The sequence below is a fragment of the Ceratotherium simum genome, chromosome X, assembly GCF_057802395.1.
Source record: "Ceratotherium simum simum isolate JZ-2026a chromosome X, ASM5780239v1, whole genome shotgun sequence".
NCBI lineage: Eukaryota > Metazoa > Chordata > Mammalia > Perissodactyla > Rhinocerotidae > Ceratotherium > Ceratotherium simum.
The window spans coordinates 43,618,896-43,633,809 of NC_141940.1; the positions used below are offsets into that span (position 1 = coordinate 43,618,896).

General features: G+C 38.8%; 1 protein-coding gene and 1 pseudogene across 2 annotated transcripts; one reads left to right on the forward strand and one right to left on the reverse strand.

Moving 5' to 3' along the window:
- Positions 1–8,599: 8,599 nt before the first annotated feature.
- On the reverse strand, positions 8,600–10,616 carry TCEAL4 (transcription elongation factor A like 4). Of its 2 annotated transcripts, none has more exons than XM_014779703.2 (3): positions 10,519–10,616; positions 9,871–9,943; positions 8,600–9,523 (listed from the first exon to the last, which is right to left on the reverse strand). In XM_014779703.2, exon 3 carries the CDS (start codon positions 9,499–9,501, stop codon positions 8,884–8,886), a length of 618 nt encoding a protein of 205 aa, XP_014635189.2. In that variant the 5' UTR covers positions 9,502–9,523; positions 9,871–9,943; positions 10,519–10,616; the 3' UTR covers positions 8,600–8,883. The 2 variants fall into 2 exon arrangements, with proteins under 2 accessions (XP_014635189.2, XP_014635188.2); XM_014779702.2 differs by having other exon boundaries at positions 8,600–9,528.
- LOC147911848 (uncharacterized) lies at positions 9,500–10,517 on the forward strand (annotated as a pseudogene).
- Positions 10,617–14,914: the final 4,298 nt, after the last annotated feature.

A 14,914-nucleotide genomic window follows, 5' to 3' on the forward strand; every position in this document is an offset into this window, starting at 1 on the left:
GCCCGGGCAGCTCAGGGAGCTGGTTCCGCGCGGGCGACGGGACCGCAGGGGGGGCGGGTGCGCGGGCTGCTGCCCACGTCGGCGCCCGGCCGGTCACGTGAGCGCCGCGTCACCCGGGCTCGGCCCCCGGCCCGCCCCCCTCACTCCGGTCGGTCCCCGAGGGACCGGCCAGTTGCGGACAATGGGGGGAGGGTAGCAGGGGGTGGGTGGCAAAAGGGAGTGGCGGAGAGAGCAGGAGGGAGCAGGCTCCCTGACCCGCAGGTGCTTTGCCTGGCGCATCTCAGGTCCTTGCACAGCATCCCTCTGAGATGCCCCTTATCGCCGCGTGTGACAGCTGATCACACGAAGGGTACCAGGCTTCGCCAAGAGCGCTCAGCAACTGAGCCCCACAGCCGGCTTTCAAGACTGCCTCTGCCTGACTCCGGGCCCGGGTGGTGGGGCCCGCCAGGAAGCTGCACTGCCACCTTGAGTAACGGTGCTCCTGGGCCTCCTCTCCTCAGTCCACATGTTCTCTCTCCTGGGTGATCTCTGTTCATTTCCTTCCAAGCACAGATCATTCCCAAATTTCTTCTCCAGGCTTTTCCCTCCCTGGAGCCTCAGACTCGTTTTTGCTTTCCTACCAGCAATATAGGGGAGTGCTTGTTTCCCCACACTCTTTCCAACATAATGTGTGACATACTTTCAATTTTCACTAACATGATAGGTGAGAAGTAGTATCTCAATGGCATTTTATTTTGCATTTCTCTGTGTTTAATGACATTATCATTGTGAATTGTCTGCTCATGTCTTGTCCATATTTTTCTGTTGGATTGTCTATCCTTCTCCCCTCATTTTTCAAGTGTTGCTTATACATTATATTAGGCCTTTATCTGTTACATATGCTGTAAATATTTCCATCCAGTTTGTTAGTTGTTTTTTGACTTCATGGTGTTTCTGCCATGCATTACAAAAAAGTAGTAAAATTTATCACACTTTTCTTTTATTGCATATAGATTTTGGTTCATGGTTAAGAACTCTTTTCCTACATGAGATCAACGAGAATTCAATCCACGTTTTATTTTCATACTTATATGGTTAATTATATTTGTCTTGAGGGCATCTGTGGTTAAGGAATAAACCAGTGCCAAACTGAGTTGAAACTATGGCAGATTCAAGGCACTAGAGTAACAAAAATGAAAGCCCAAGACTCATTAAAAGGGGAAGGGATTCCTAACAAACCATCACCCATATGAGGCTGGGAACCTCAAATGTTTCACTTTAAGGGTAACTGTAAACTGGAAATAAACTAGCCCTCACAAAGTCTTTTAGCTTGGCTTTGCAATATCTAGGTGGACTAGTAAACTTTAAGCTTTGGACATAGATTATGGTGGTTCCAGACAGGAAGAACTCTTATGGGCCTGACCAATGCAAACAAATCTTCTCGGCAGTAAGATTCCATCATCCTAGGCCTCAAATTATTTCAGCAAACAATTGTTCAAGTACAATGCCCACACACATAGGTAACCAGAAACACAATAAAAAAGACATCATAAGTAACAAGCAGTAGAGACAACAGGCAACACAAACAGATCCATTAGCCTTGAATTATTTGAATTATCAGATACAGGCTATTAAACCACAATGATTAGTGTATTCAGATAAATAGAATTCAATCTTGAAAATTTCACAGGGAACTAAAAACCAGAAAAAGTAAAAAAAAAAAAAATGGAAATTCTAAAACTAAAAATTAACTTAGCTGAAATTAGAAACTCAATGTATGGCTTTAACAGATTAGATGCAGCTCAAGAGAGAATTAAAGAATTAGAAATTATCTTCAGAAGAAACTATCCATAAGGCTGCACAGGTAATCACAAACATGGAAACTATAGAAGGGAGGGTATGATAAGGTCTCATATATGTTTACTCAGAGTTCCAGAAGTAAAAGAGAGCTAGAATTATTTAGAGGCAATCTTTGAAGATATAGTGGCTGAGAATTTTTAAGAAGTGATGAAAGGCATTGATCCATAGAGCCAAGAAGTCCAACAAATCCCAAACAGGACAAATAAAAACTCACATGTAGATGCATAATAGTCAACTTGCAGAGAATTAAAGACAAAGAGAAAATCATAAAAGTAGCCAGAAAAAATAGAGTATGCCTTGAAAGGAAGAAAAGTTAGGTTGATTGCTGGATTCTAAATGGCAACAATGGAAGCATGAAGATTGTGGGGTGCTATCTTTAGTGTCTTGAAAGAAAATAAACGCCAACCAAGAAATTGATAAACAGCAACAATACCCTTCAAAAATGAAGGTGAAATTAAGACCTTTACAAATAAACAAGAAGAAAGAAAGTTTGCCAGCAGCAGGCATGAATCAAAGGAAATACTAAATTCTACAGGGCATTTTCCAGATAACAGGAAAATGATTCCAGATGAAAGACTGGGGATGAAGGAAGGAATAAATGGCAATTAAAAGGATAAATATCTACTTAAATTTAAATCAATGCTATATAAAACAATAATATTATTTTGTTAATTCATATTGACAAATAACATGAGTCAAGAGAGCGGGAGTAAAAGTATTTAAAGTGCTGGCATTATCTGGGGAGTGTGTAAAAGTATAAATTTATATCAGCCTTTGATAAGTCAAGTCAAGACTGTGTGCTATAATTGCCAGATAACCATTAAGGAAAAGTAAAAGAGTGAAAACTTCTAAGCTAATAGAAGGGCAAAAATAAGAAAATAATCTTAAAGAAGAGAAAACTAACATAGATCAGATAGGACATGGAGAAGGAACTTGGTACAATAGTTATATCTATTAATATCAGTAAGTACATTAAATGGTTTACATGAATCAATTAAAAGACAAAGATTTTCAGACTGGAACAAAACCCAACCATATGATGTTTACAAAAGACATCTGAAATATAAAGATACATAAAGACTGAAAGTAAAAGTATAGAGAAAAGTATAACATAAAAACACTAATCAAAAGAAGGCCATTATAGTTAAATTAATAACAAAATAGACTTTAAAGCAAAAAGCATTACAACACATAAGAGAGTCACTTCAGGGCCAGCCCAGTGGCATAGTGGTTAAGTTCTCATGCTCCACTCCAGTGGCTCGAGGTTCGCAGGTTTGGATCCTGGGCATGGACCTACACACAGCTCATCAAACCACGTGTGGCAGCGTGACACATACAAAATAGAGGAAGATGGGCACGAATGTTAACTCATGGCTAATCTTCCTCAGCAAAAAGAGGAGGATTGGCAACAGATGTTAGCTCAGAGCCAATCTTCCTCACCAAAAAAAAAGAGTGTCACTTCATGATATTTTAAAATTTGTGTGCACTTACTATCTTGACCTCAAAATAAATAAAAAAATTTGACAGAACTACAAGGAGAAATAAACAAATAAGTGTTGATGAATAAACATTTCAGTATTAACATTCCTATCTCTGTAACTGTGGAAACAAAGTGTTGAAAGAAAAAAACCCACCAACCTAAAATTCTACATCCAGAGAAATTATCTGTCAAAAGTGAAGGAGAAGTGAAATAAAGATATTCTCAGACAAACAAAAACTGATGGAATTCAGCTCCAGCAAACCTTCCCTTCAAGAAATGTTAAAAGATTTTCTCCAAGCAGAACAAAAATGATATAGGTCAGCAACTCATATCTACATAAAGACCATTAAAAATGGAATAAGTGAAAGTAAAATGAAATCTTTTCTTTTTCTTAATTGATGTAAAAGATAACAGTTTGTCTAAAGTAATAATAGTAACAATGTATTGAGTGATTACAGCTTATTGATAAGTGAAATGAATAACGAATACTCTAATACGGTACCTGCACTACACATAAGTGAAGCAGAAGAGTGTTATTTGAAAGTGATCCTAGTTAAAAATGCACATTGTAAACTTAAGAGAAATCACTAAACATTTTTAAAAAGAAATATAATTGATACATTAAGAGAGAAGACAAGTGGAATCATGCAAAATACTCAATTAAAAATTGAGAAGTCAAAAAAGAAGTTTCTGGCAACAAATAGAAAAATTTATAAACATGGTTGATATTAATCCAAATATACCAAGAATCATTTTAAATGTGAATGATTTAAGTTAAAGATTGAAATTTCCAGAGTGGATTAAAAAAAACCCAGCTATATGTTGCGTATAAGATGCCCACTAAAGACTGAGAGGTTAACAGTAAAGCAATGGAGAAAGATATACCATACTACACAAGTCAAATGAAAGCTGGACAAAAAACGAAAGCTGCGGTAGCTATATAATTTCAGACAAAGCAGACTTCAGAACAAGGAAAATTATCAGAGATAAAAAGGAGCACTACATAATGATAAAGGGATCAATTCTGAAAAAAATATATAATTATCCTAAACATGCATGCACCTAACAAAAGTGTCAAAATATATGAGGCAAAAACAGAACTGAAAGGAGAAACAGACAAATCCATGATTAGGGCTGCAGACTTCAACATCTCCCAGTCAGTAATTGATAGATTAAGCAGGCAGGATATCAATAAGGATTCAGTCAACCTGAACAGCACTATCAATAAACTTGATCCAACTGGCATTGTAGAACATTCCATCTAACATCAGAACACATTTTTTTCAAGCTCACATAGAACATTCACCAAGAGAGTCCTTATTCTGGGCCATAATATACATCTTAACAAATTTAAGGGAATAGAAATCATAAAAGTATGCTCTCAATGGAATTAAACTACAAATCAATAACAGAAAGATAGATGGAAAACCAAAATATTTGGAAATTAACACACTTCTAAATAACATGAGTCAAAGAAGAATTTTCAAAAGAAATGCAAAAATATTTTGAACTAAATGAAAATATACTAAAACTTTTGAGATGTAGGAAAAGCAGTGCTTAGAAGGAAATTTCTAGCTTGAATGCATGTAAAAGAAAAGAAGAAAGATGTGACATCAATAACCTAAGCTTTCTCCTTAGGAAACTAAAGAAAAAAGAGTAATTTAAGCCTAGAACAAGCAGAAGGAAGGAAATAATTAGATAATAAATCAATGAAAGTGAAAACAGGAAAACAATAGAGAAAATCAATGAAACCAAAAGCTGGTTCTTTGAAAAGATAAATAAAATTTATAGATCTCTTGCCAGGGTAACCAAGAAAAAAGAAAGAAGACTCAAATCAACAATATTGGACATGAAAGTCCAGTTATCGCTACTGATCCCATGGACATAAATAACTTATTCCTACAAATTTGATAACTTAGATGAAATGAACTGATTCCTTGAAAGATACAAACTACAAAAACTCACACAAGGAGAAAAAGATAATCTGAACAGCCCTGTATCTATTAAAGACATTGAATTAATAATCAATAACCTTCCAAAGATAAAAATCACCAGGACCAAATTCTATCAAACATTTAAGGATAACCAGTGAGCATTAGGAATCATCAGTGAATTATACCAAACATTTAAGGAAATAATAAGTCCAATTCTTCATAATCTCTTCCATAAAATAGAAGTAGAGAGAACACTTGACTCATTCTGTGAAGCCAGTATTACCCTAATGCAAAAACCAGATAAAAGACATTACAAGAAAAGAAAACTACAGACCAGTATCTCTCATGAACACAGACACAACATCCTCAACAAAATATTAGAAAATTGAATCCAGTGTAAAAAATTATGCACCTAGCAAGTGGAATTTATTCTAGGTGTGTGAGGCTGATTCAACATTTGAAAATCAATTAATATAACCCACCACATTAACAGACTAAAGAAAAAAAATCATATAATCTTATCTCTTGATGTAGACAAAGCATCTAACAGAATCCAACACCCATTCATGATAAAAGTTCTCAAACTAAGATTAGAGGGGAACTTCCTCAATTCGATACAGAATATGTACAAGAAACCTACAACTAACATCATACTTAATGGTGAGACAAAGTGGACACTTCACCTTAATATCCGGAACAAGGATGTCCTTTCTCATTGCTCCTATTGAACATCATACTGGAAGTCCTAGTGAGTGCAATTAAGACAAAAAAGGAAATAAAATGGATACAGATTGGAACGGAGGAAATAAAACTGTCTCTATTTGCAGATGACATGATTGTCTAGGTAGAAAATGCCAAAGCATTGACAAACTCTTGGCTACAAGGTCATAGGATGTAAGGTTAATACACAAAAGTCAATTGCTTTCCTATATATCAGCAATGAACAACTAGAATTTGAAATTTAAAAATACCATTTATAACAGCACTCCCAAAATGCAGAATGTGACTAGAGAATCTAAGTGCATTACAAATGTATGAAACAAACTCACTGAAAAAGACATGAAAATAAGGTGCTGACATAGGTAACTTTGGAAATGAGTGGAGTCTGTAAGACTAAAGACAAAATTTTCTCTATATGTAAATAAATAAATATTTAAAAAATATAAAGGTGTAAATATATATATAAAGATGCATATATAAATGGGTTATTTTACACCCATATATGTCCTGGCTTTGTCAACTGAGAGGGCCTCAAAGCAATGATATCTCAATAGTACAAGTACACCTAGTGCCCACGTCTTGGTTTTCAATACTATTCTCCAACCTAAGGTACTAGGGATCCTTGGAGAAATGGCTGATTCTAGGACTTGGGCAGGAAATATGCAAGATAAGACTAGAGTAGCGCCTGAAAGAGAGTGTTAACACACACACACACACACACACACACACAATGATGGGAGTATGTCAAATTGATATAAGAGCCAACTGAAAGAGTCCCAATGGCCAAAGTTGGAAAATTTAAGCAATGAATAAATATAAAGTATTATTAGATTATAATCCAAAGTATAAAATAAATATTAACGAGTCAATAATGATATAAATAAATACAAATAAATGAAGAAGAGTCAAATATCTGGTACAGAATTCCAAATAAATTTTGTAGATACTTCGCCCTCAAGAAGATGAAACATAACACCTCACTCCTTAAGTGTGGATTGCAAATAGTGACTTTCTTCCAAAGTGTACAGTATGGAAAGGGAGAAATAAAAAAGTAACATTACCATGGAGAAACCTGACAAACACTACCTCATCCAGGTGACCAAAGTTAACATCAACAGTGATAAGTATTACTGATAGTATGTACTCTTTATATGATGTGATGAGAATGGCACTTTGCCTCTATGGTCTTCTTTCCAAAAACACTCAACGCCTGTGTAACCACAAGAAAAAAGTCAAGCAAATCGAAACTGTGAGACATTATACAAAATATCTGACCAGTACTTCTCAAAAGTGTCAAGGGCGTCAAAAACAGGGAAAGTCAGAAACTGTCACAGCCAAGACGAGCCTAAGGAGAAATGACGACTAAATGTAAGATGGTAACCTGGATGAGATCCTGGAACAGAAAAAGGACATTAGGGAAAAACTGAGAAAATCTGAATAAAGTGTGTACTTTGGTAAATAATAATGTATGGTTCACTGTGACAAATGCACCACACTAATGTAAGATGTTAATAATAGGGGATACTAGGTTTGGGGTATATAGAAAATCTGTACTACTTTTGCAATAATTCTGCAAATCTACAACTGTCCTAAAACAAAGGTTTATTTAAAAAAACTCTATAAGCAAATAAAAGGCTAATGAAGAGCCAGGAAAAAAAAAAGCACATAGGTAGATGGGTCTGTTGAAATGGTAAGGCAGGGCTTAACAGGAATTTCCTGGGAGACAACTCCTTCTAAGAAAAAAGTCTCAGCAGACAGGGGATTAACAGGTGAGAACAGCATAGCACCTGGTCACTCAGATTTTTCTCTTGGCTCAATCTCTAGTATCTAAATCCAGTGGAGATGGCTATATGCAAACACACACACAAACCAACAAAAAACTTGGAAAGGGGTGTTTTATAAGAACTTTATAAAATATCAAGGCCCAAGTGACAACTCTGTACTACCCACCTGAGTTAGGGTAGCTCTGATGTGGGTAGAGAAGAATTCTCCACCCCTCTGTTGAGACACTGTATTGCTTTAGTCCATCATGGTCTCCAGCCCACCAGTAGCAATGGGGGCCTTAAGAGGGTGCAGGACCCATGAGAAGAGGCACAGTGTCCTCAGTCATGGTATTACCCAGGGGAGAGTGGCACCCACCTTTCAGCTGTCTGGACTTATTCCTGGGCACAGGTGAGAGCCCCCTCAGCCCTCCCCCAAACGTCTGACGGGGTTCTGGTCCTGCAAGTGCAGGGGACAGGGCAGGAGCCGGCCCAATGCAGTTCACACACTCGATACCTCATCTGATCTTCTCCACAGCCCTGGAAGGCAAGTTTGATCCCCATTTCACAGATGACAAGACTGTCCTTACAGCAATGGGTCTGTAATCACCGCCAGGTTGATTCCTCCAGCTTTGAGTCTCAGAGGTAATCGGAGTTTTATGGATCATTTTACATCCTGACACCAAGAATTTTAAGTCCCTCCACTGCCTTCATAAGCTCACTTAACAGTTATTTTGATTGCTTGGTATATATTGTTTTTCTATTTTTTATCTTTCATTGTTGTTATGACAAAAGTGATCTGTGTTTTTTAGGAGAAATATGTTGAACAAAAAAAGAACAGGAAAAAAAAATCACCCACAGATAACCACTGTTCATCTTTTAGTGGACACGGCTTTTAGAATTTTTTCTGTACATAGATCACTAGCTAAATATCTTGGTAGTTTTACAAAAACGGACTGATGCCGTATATATGGTTCTGCAAACTGTTTTCTTTTTAATTTTACAATGCACCATAAACATTTTGCCATGCAATGGATGAAAATCTGCTACTGAAACATAGAGGGCTGCAGTTGGGTAACAAGAGTGACACCTAAAGTAAAGCATCAGCCTAAGGTTAAAGCACAGGGCCTGGCACCTACTGGCCAGGGCACTACACAAAAGGAATGTCTTCAAAGCCCCTTTGTGGGGCCCTGCAGCCACCCCTGAGTTCCCTTGGACCCCTTGGGTGGAAGGGGTCCTGTAAGCTTTTTTGCATCCACATAAACCCCCCCAATTTCTGTCTGGTTTTCTTCACCTCATCCTCCACCCTAGCCATCTCGTCAAATTCTCTTATCATCTCCTCATTGCTCAAATGCATATCGTGTATGGCCTCCTTATATTCCTTGAGGCACTGAGCCAGCCCCTTGTTGGTTTTTCTTTTGGCTTTCCTGGGTACATCATCCCCAGCTGGGCGCTTTCCTGCAGCCCTTGGTTCGCTGACTGGCTGTCCTTCTTCTTTTGGCTTTCCCTGGCTCTCTGCCTTTCCCTGGCTCTCTGCTTTTCCTTCTTCTTTTGGCTTTGCCTCACTCTCTTGCTTTTCCTTATCTTTTAGTATTTCCTCATCTTCTGTCTTTCCCTTGTGATCTGTCTTTCTCTCCTTTTCTAACTTTTCCTTGTCTTCCAGAATGCAAGCTACTTCCGGCTTTCCCGTATCCAGTGGCTGTTCTTTGTTTTTCATCTTTCCTTGGTACTCAGGCATTTCTTCATTTTCATTGCAGAGTTTCTCCATGTTGAGATTTCCCCTCCTTTTCCTGTCCTGGGGGTGGGGGAAAGAGGAGACCAAGAGGAGACAAGGGAGACTGAGGGTTTGGGGGTGGAATGCAGGTCCTGATAGTGCTTGCATATCGCCCCTTGTCAGGGTTCCCCTGACCTGGCCTGGCCCCCAAGTGTGCCTTCTGCCCACCTTTTTACCCCATCACTCCTCCCAACCGTTTTTCTGGCAGGCCTTGCCATTTTCTCTATGTTTGCTCAGCGTGGCATAGTGTGTGTATAAATGTGTTGGGAGGTGGGCAGTGGGGCCCCAAATTCTGCCCAGCCCATGCCCCCACACTCCCCACCCCTCTGGGTCCCTGTCCAGCAACCGCCCTCCTTCACTGACCTGCGGGAATTCTGGACAGGTTCCTCCTCCTTTTCTAGCCTAGCAGAGTGCTGAGAACAGCAGACGCGCAGACCTGCAAACAGACAGCAGACAGGGGCTGGGCGTTCGGTGGATGCGCAGGGACTCGGGTCCCTTTCCTGAATCTCGGCCCTCCACACCCAAGATTTCCCTCCCCCACCTCCTCCGGCCCTCGCACCCCAGTCGCCATTTATTTTCACGCCTCGAGCGCCAGACCAGGATGTTTTCCAAACTAATTTTGGATCTCTGCGTCCTTCTCTCCCGGAGGCAACTCGCCTTCCCACCCTCGAGGTCAACTTTTTTCTCTACGTACGTTGTGGTGAGGGGGTTTATTTCCACTGTCTCACTGCTGGGGCGCCCCCCAGCTCACCATCTCCGGCTCCAAAATGGACGGAAGGCAGAGCGGAGGTGCGGAGAAAAGGGGCATGGGAACTTGGGGCGTCCGCCTTCCCCACCTCCGCCCATTGGCCGCTTGCTCCCCCTTAGCCATTTTCCCACCGCCATCTCTATCTGCATTCGGGCCAGCTCCCCTCGACCCCGACCCCATCCTCAACATTTTTTCTTCCTGTGCTCGGTCCTCCACCCCCATTCCAGTGTTCCGCAGGCAGCGACGAAGGCCCTTACACTAACCTGAAAGAACCTGGAGCAACAATTAGGAGCTCGCAGACAGCTCCGGGTCGGACGGCGGGGAGGCAGGGCGGGCACCCGGACTGGTGCCCACATCTGCGCCCAGGCGATCACGTGAGCTTCGCGTCACCCGAGCTCATCCCCCACGCCCCGCCCATTAGTCCGCGTCGGCCTGCCACCCATTACTTCTCTAGGGCAGGTTCCCCCTAACCTGTCAGGGCCCTTTTGTCCTTTTCCTCTTCTTGAGAAGCTAGTCAAAGAAAGAATTTTAATAAAAACCATAAAAGCTTTTTTTTTTTAATGGGTTGGGCGATCCGGGGGAGGAGTCTTGACAATATTGATCTTAAATGCCATTGACAAAATGTAGACCCACCCAATGAAATCGTATGAATGTGAACTTTAATACTGTACAAAGAGTACAATGTTGTACTTTAGAAAAAATTAGGAAAACTATTCCCCTCAAAATGAAATTGTCCCTTTTTCCAGAATGCACAAACATACATTTTCTAATGAATTAAATATTTATATCCAAAAATGAAATTATGATTGAAGCAGAATAAAAGAACAATTTTTTTTAAGTGAGAGACTGAATATACAACGGACAATGACCAGACCATATATGACAATAGAGCTGTGACCCACAACCTCTGCAGCGAGTAGTTCAGGAAGCCAAACCACAGCCTCTGCAGCAATCTTCAGGACTCCATCAGTGACTGCCAGCGTCCCTATGTTTGCCCCACCACCAACTAGAGCAAGCTCCCCAAACCAATCACATAAAATGCCCTGCTTCTATTTAGCCTGCCTCCAGCTTCCCCATGCCAAAAACCTGCAATCAGAGAATACCTGAAGTCTTCCCTCTTTCACTCTAAAGCTTTCTGGTTCCCCTGCCTGCCTTTACGTCTTCGCCAAACAGAAGTGATGTTGGCTGACTCCCTTGTTATAACAAGCTCTGAATAAGTAGCCTCCGTTTCCACATAAGGTTTTTGTATGGAAGGCCTTTAAAAATATAATAATAAAGAGATGAAAAATTAAGGAAAATGTGGATAGATTCAATTACATAAAAATGTGTACCAGATTTGTTGAGAGATTGAGGACACGTGGCACTCATCCCTGCTCTTGTTGAGTGTATTGGTAAAAATTTTCTGAAGGGCAACTTTGTAAATTGTTTAAAAACAAAAATATTTGATATTTTGGCTTGGCAGTTCCACTTCTAATATTTACCTACGGAGAAAATAAAGTGCTAAAATATAATCTTATGTTTTAAAATGTTTTATGTTTTAAAAATTCCCATAACAATTGTTTATTATGCATTTATTCTTTGCTGGAACTGGGGCTACAGTAGTGATTCTATAGGCTTTGATTATAATGGGAAAAAATGGAACATCACAGTTGTCCATCTGTGTCCATCAGTACAGATTTAGTTACATAATCTTCTTAGTACATTTGTTTACCTTGGTTATCTTTGGATGTTTGGTTTAGAAAAGTAATTAATCCTTTTATGTTGGGTGCTCAATACTCAGCAAAAATAATTACTAACTATTAATAATCCCAAATTGCTATGGGTGGTGGGACACAAAGGATAACCACAGGATGTAGTTTTGCCCTCTAGAGAATGCTACCTATGTACCAGGCACTATGCTAGTTACCTTATCTTATCTGGTGTGGATTTCATTTATACCTGGTGGAGGAACCCATACTTCAAGGAAGCAGAATGATTGATAAACCTACAATCTTAACTAAGTGTAATACTGGAATAAGCATAGTAAGAGGAATGAAACAGAGAGAGCCCACTAACATCCTCAAGTATAAAAGTTTTTAGTACGTGATAAGGAAGCACTTCTGAATGAGTAGTAAAAAATGGATTATTATGGGGGCTGGCCCGGTGGCATAGTGATTAGGTTTGCACACTTCACTTTGGTGGCCGGGGGTTCGAGGGTTTGGAACCCGAGTGCGGACATACACACCGCTCATCAAGCCATGCTGTGGTGGCATCCCATATACAAAATAGAGGAAGATTGGCACAGAGGTTAGCTCAGGGACAATCTTCCTCAAGCAAAAAGAGGAAGGTTGGCAACAGACCTTGGCTCAGGACCAATCTTCCTCACCCCCCAAAAAAATAGGTTATTATGGAAATTATATTTGTATAATTAGTTAAATAGTTAAAGGAAAATGACGAGCATTATTTTATGACATATTCTCAAATTCTTTTCAAGGTAGGCAAGAAAAATGAAATAAAAGGCATCCAGATTGGAAGGAAAGAAGTAAAACTATCTCTATTTGCAGATGACATAATATTGTATATAGAAAATCCCATGGAATCCACTAAAGAAGTATGAGAACTAACGAGTTCAGCAAGGTGAAAGAATATAAGATCAATATACAAAAATCAATTGTATTTCTATATGCTAGCAATGAACAAATTGAAAAGTAAGAAAACATTTCTATTAAAAATAGCATCAAAAAGAATAAAACACATAAATAAATTTATTAAAAAGTCCAAGACTTGTACACTGAAAGCTAAAAAATAATGTTCAAAGAAATTAAAGAATACCTAAATAAATTGAAAGACACCTTATACTCATACATTGGAAGACTTACTATTGTTAAGATGGGCAATATTTCCCAAATTGATCTACATACTCAACACAAACTCTATCAAAATTTCAGCTGGCTTCTTTGCAGAAATTGACAAGCTGATCCCAAAATTCATATGGAAATGCAAGGAACTCAGAGTAGACAAAACAATCATGAAAAAGAAGGACAAAGTTGGAAGTCTCACACTTCCAGATTTCAAAAGTTACTCTAAAGGTACAAGAATCAAGACAGTGTGGTACTAGCTTAAGGACATACAGACCAATGGAATAGAATTGAGAGTCCAGACATAAACCCTCATATTTACAGTCAATTGATTTTCAGCCAGAGTGCCAAGAAAATTCAATGGTGAAAGAACAATCTTTTCATCAAATGATGCTGAGACAACTAAATATCCACACGCAAATTATGAATTTGGGCCGTCACATCACACCATATACAAAACTTAACTCGAAATCAATCAAAGTCCTAAATGTAAGAGCTAAAACTATTAAACTCTTAGAAGAAAATATAGGTGTAATTCTTCATGACCTTGGATTAGGCAATGGTTTCTTAGATATGACACCAAAAGCTCAAGCAGCAAAAGAAATATAGAAAAATGGGACTTTATCAAAATATAAAACTTTTGTGATTTAAAGAACACCATTAAGAAAGTAAAAAGACAATCCACAGAATAGGAGAAAATTTTTGAAAGCAATATATCCGATAAGGGACATATCTAGAATATATCAAGAATGCTTACAACTCAATAAAAAGGCAAAGAACCCAATTTAAAAATGGGAAAAGGAGCTGAATAGATATTTCTGCAAAGAAAATATACAAATAGCCAATAAGCATGATGGTCAACATCATTAGCCATCAGGGAAATGCAAATCAAAACTGCAATGAGATAAAAAAAAGACAGAATCGTCCCATTTGCCACAACACGGATGGAACTTGAGGGTATTATGTTAAGGAAGATAAGCCAGAGAGAGCAAGACAAACACCGTATGATTTCACTCATATGTGGAAGATAAACAAATACATGGACAAAGAGAACAGATTAGTGGTTACCAGAGGGGAAGGGGGCCGGGAGGGTTGACATAAGGGGTAAAGGGGCACACATATATGGTGACTGACAAATAACAATGTACAACTGAAATTTCACAATGTTATAAACTATTATGACCTCAGTAAAATTAAAAAAAAAACTGCAATGAGATACCACTTCATACCCACTAGAATGGATATAATCAAACAGACAGATAATAACAGGTATTGGCAAATATGTAGAGAAATTGGTGATGGGAATGTCAAATGGTGCAGCTACTGTGGAAAACAGCCTGTCTGTCAGTTTCTCAAAATGTTAAACATTGAGTTACCATATGACTTGACAATTCCACTTCTAGGTAAATGCCTAAGAGAAATAAAAAACTATGTCCACACAAGACTTTTATGCAAATGTTCTTGGAAGCATTATTCATAATAATTAAAAAGTGGAACTATCCCAAATGCCCATCACCTGATGAATGGATAAATAAAATGTGGTGTATCCATATAATAGAATATTATTTGGCAATAAAAATGGAACGAAGTGCTGATACATGCTAAAACATGGATGAACCTTGAAAACATTGTGCTCAGTGAAAAAAGTCATTCATAAAAGACCACATATGGTATGATTCCGTTAATATGAAATGTCTAAAGTAGGCACATCCATAGAGACAGGAAGTAGATTAGAAGCGACCTAGAACTTGAGGGGAAGATGGGGTGAAATGGAGAGTGACTGCTAATGGGTACAAGCTTCTTTTCAGGGTGGTAAAAATGT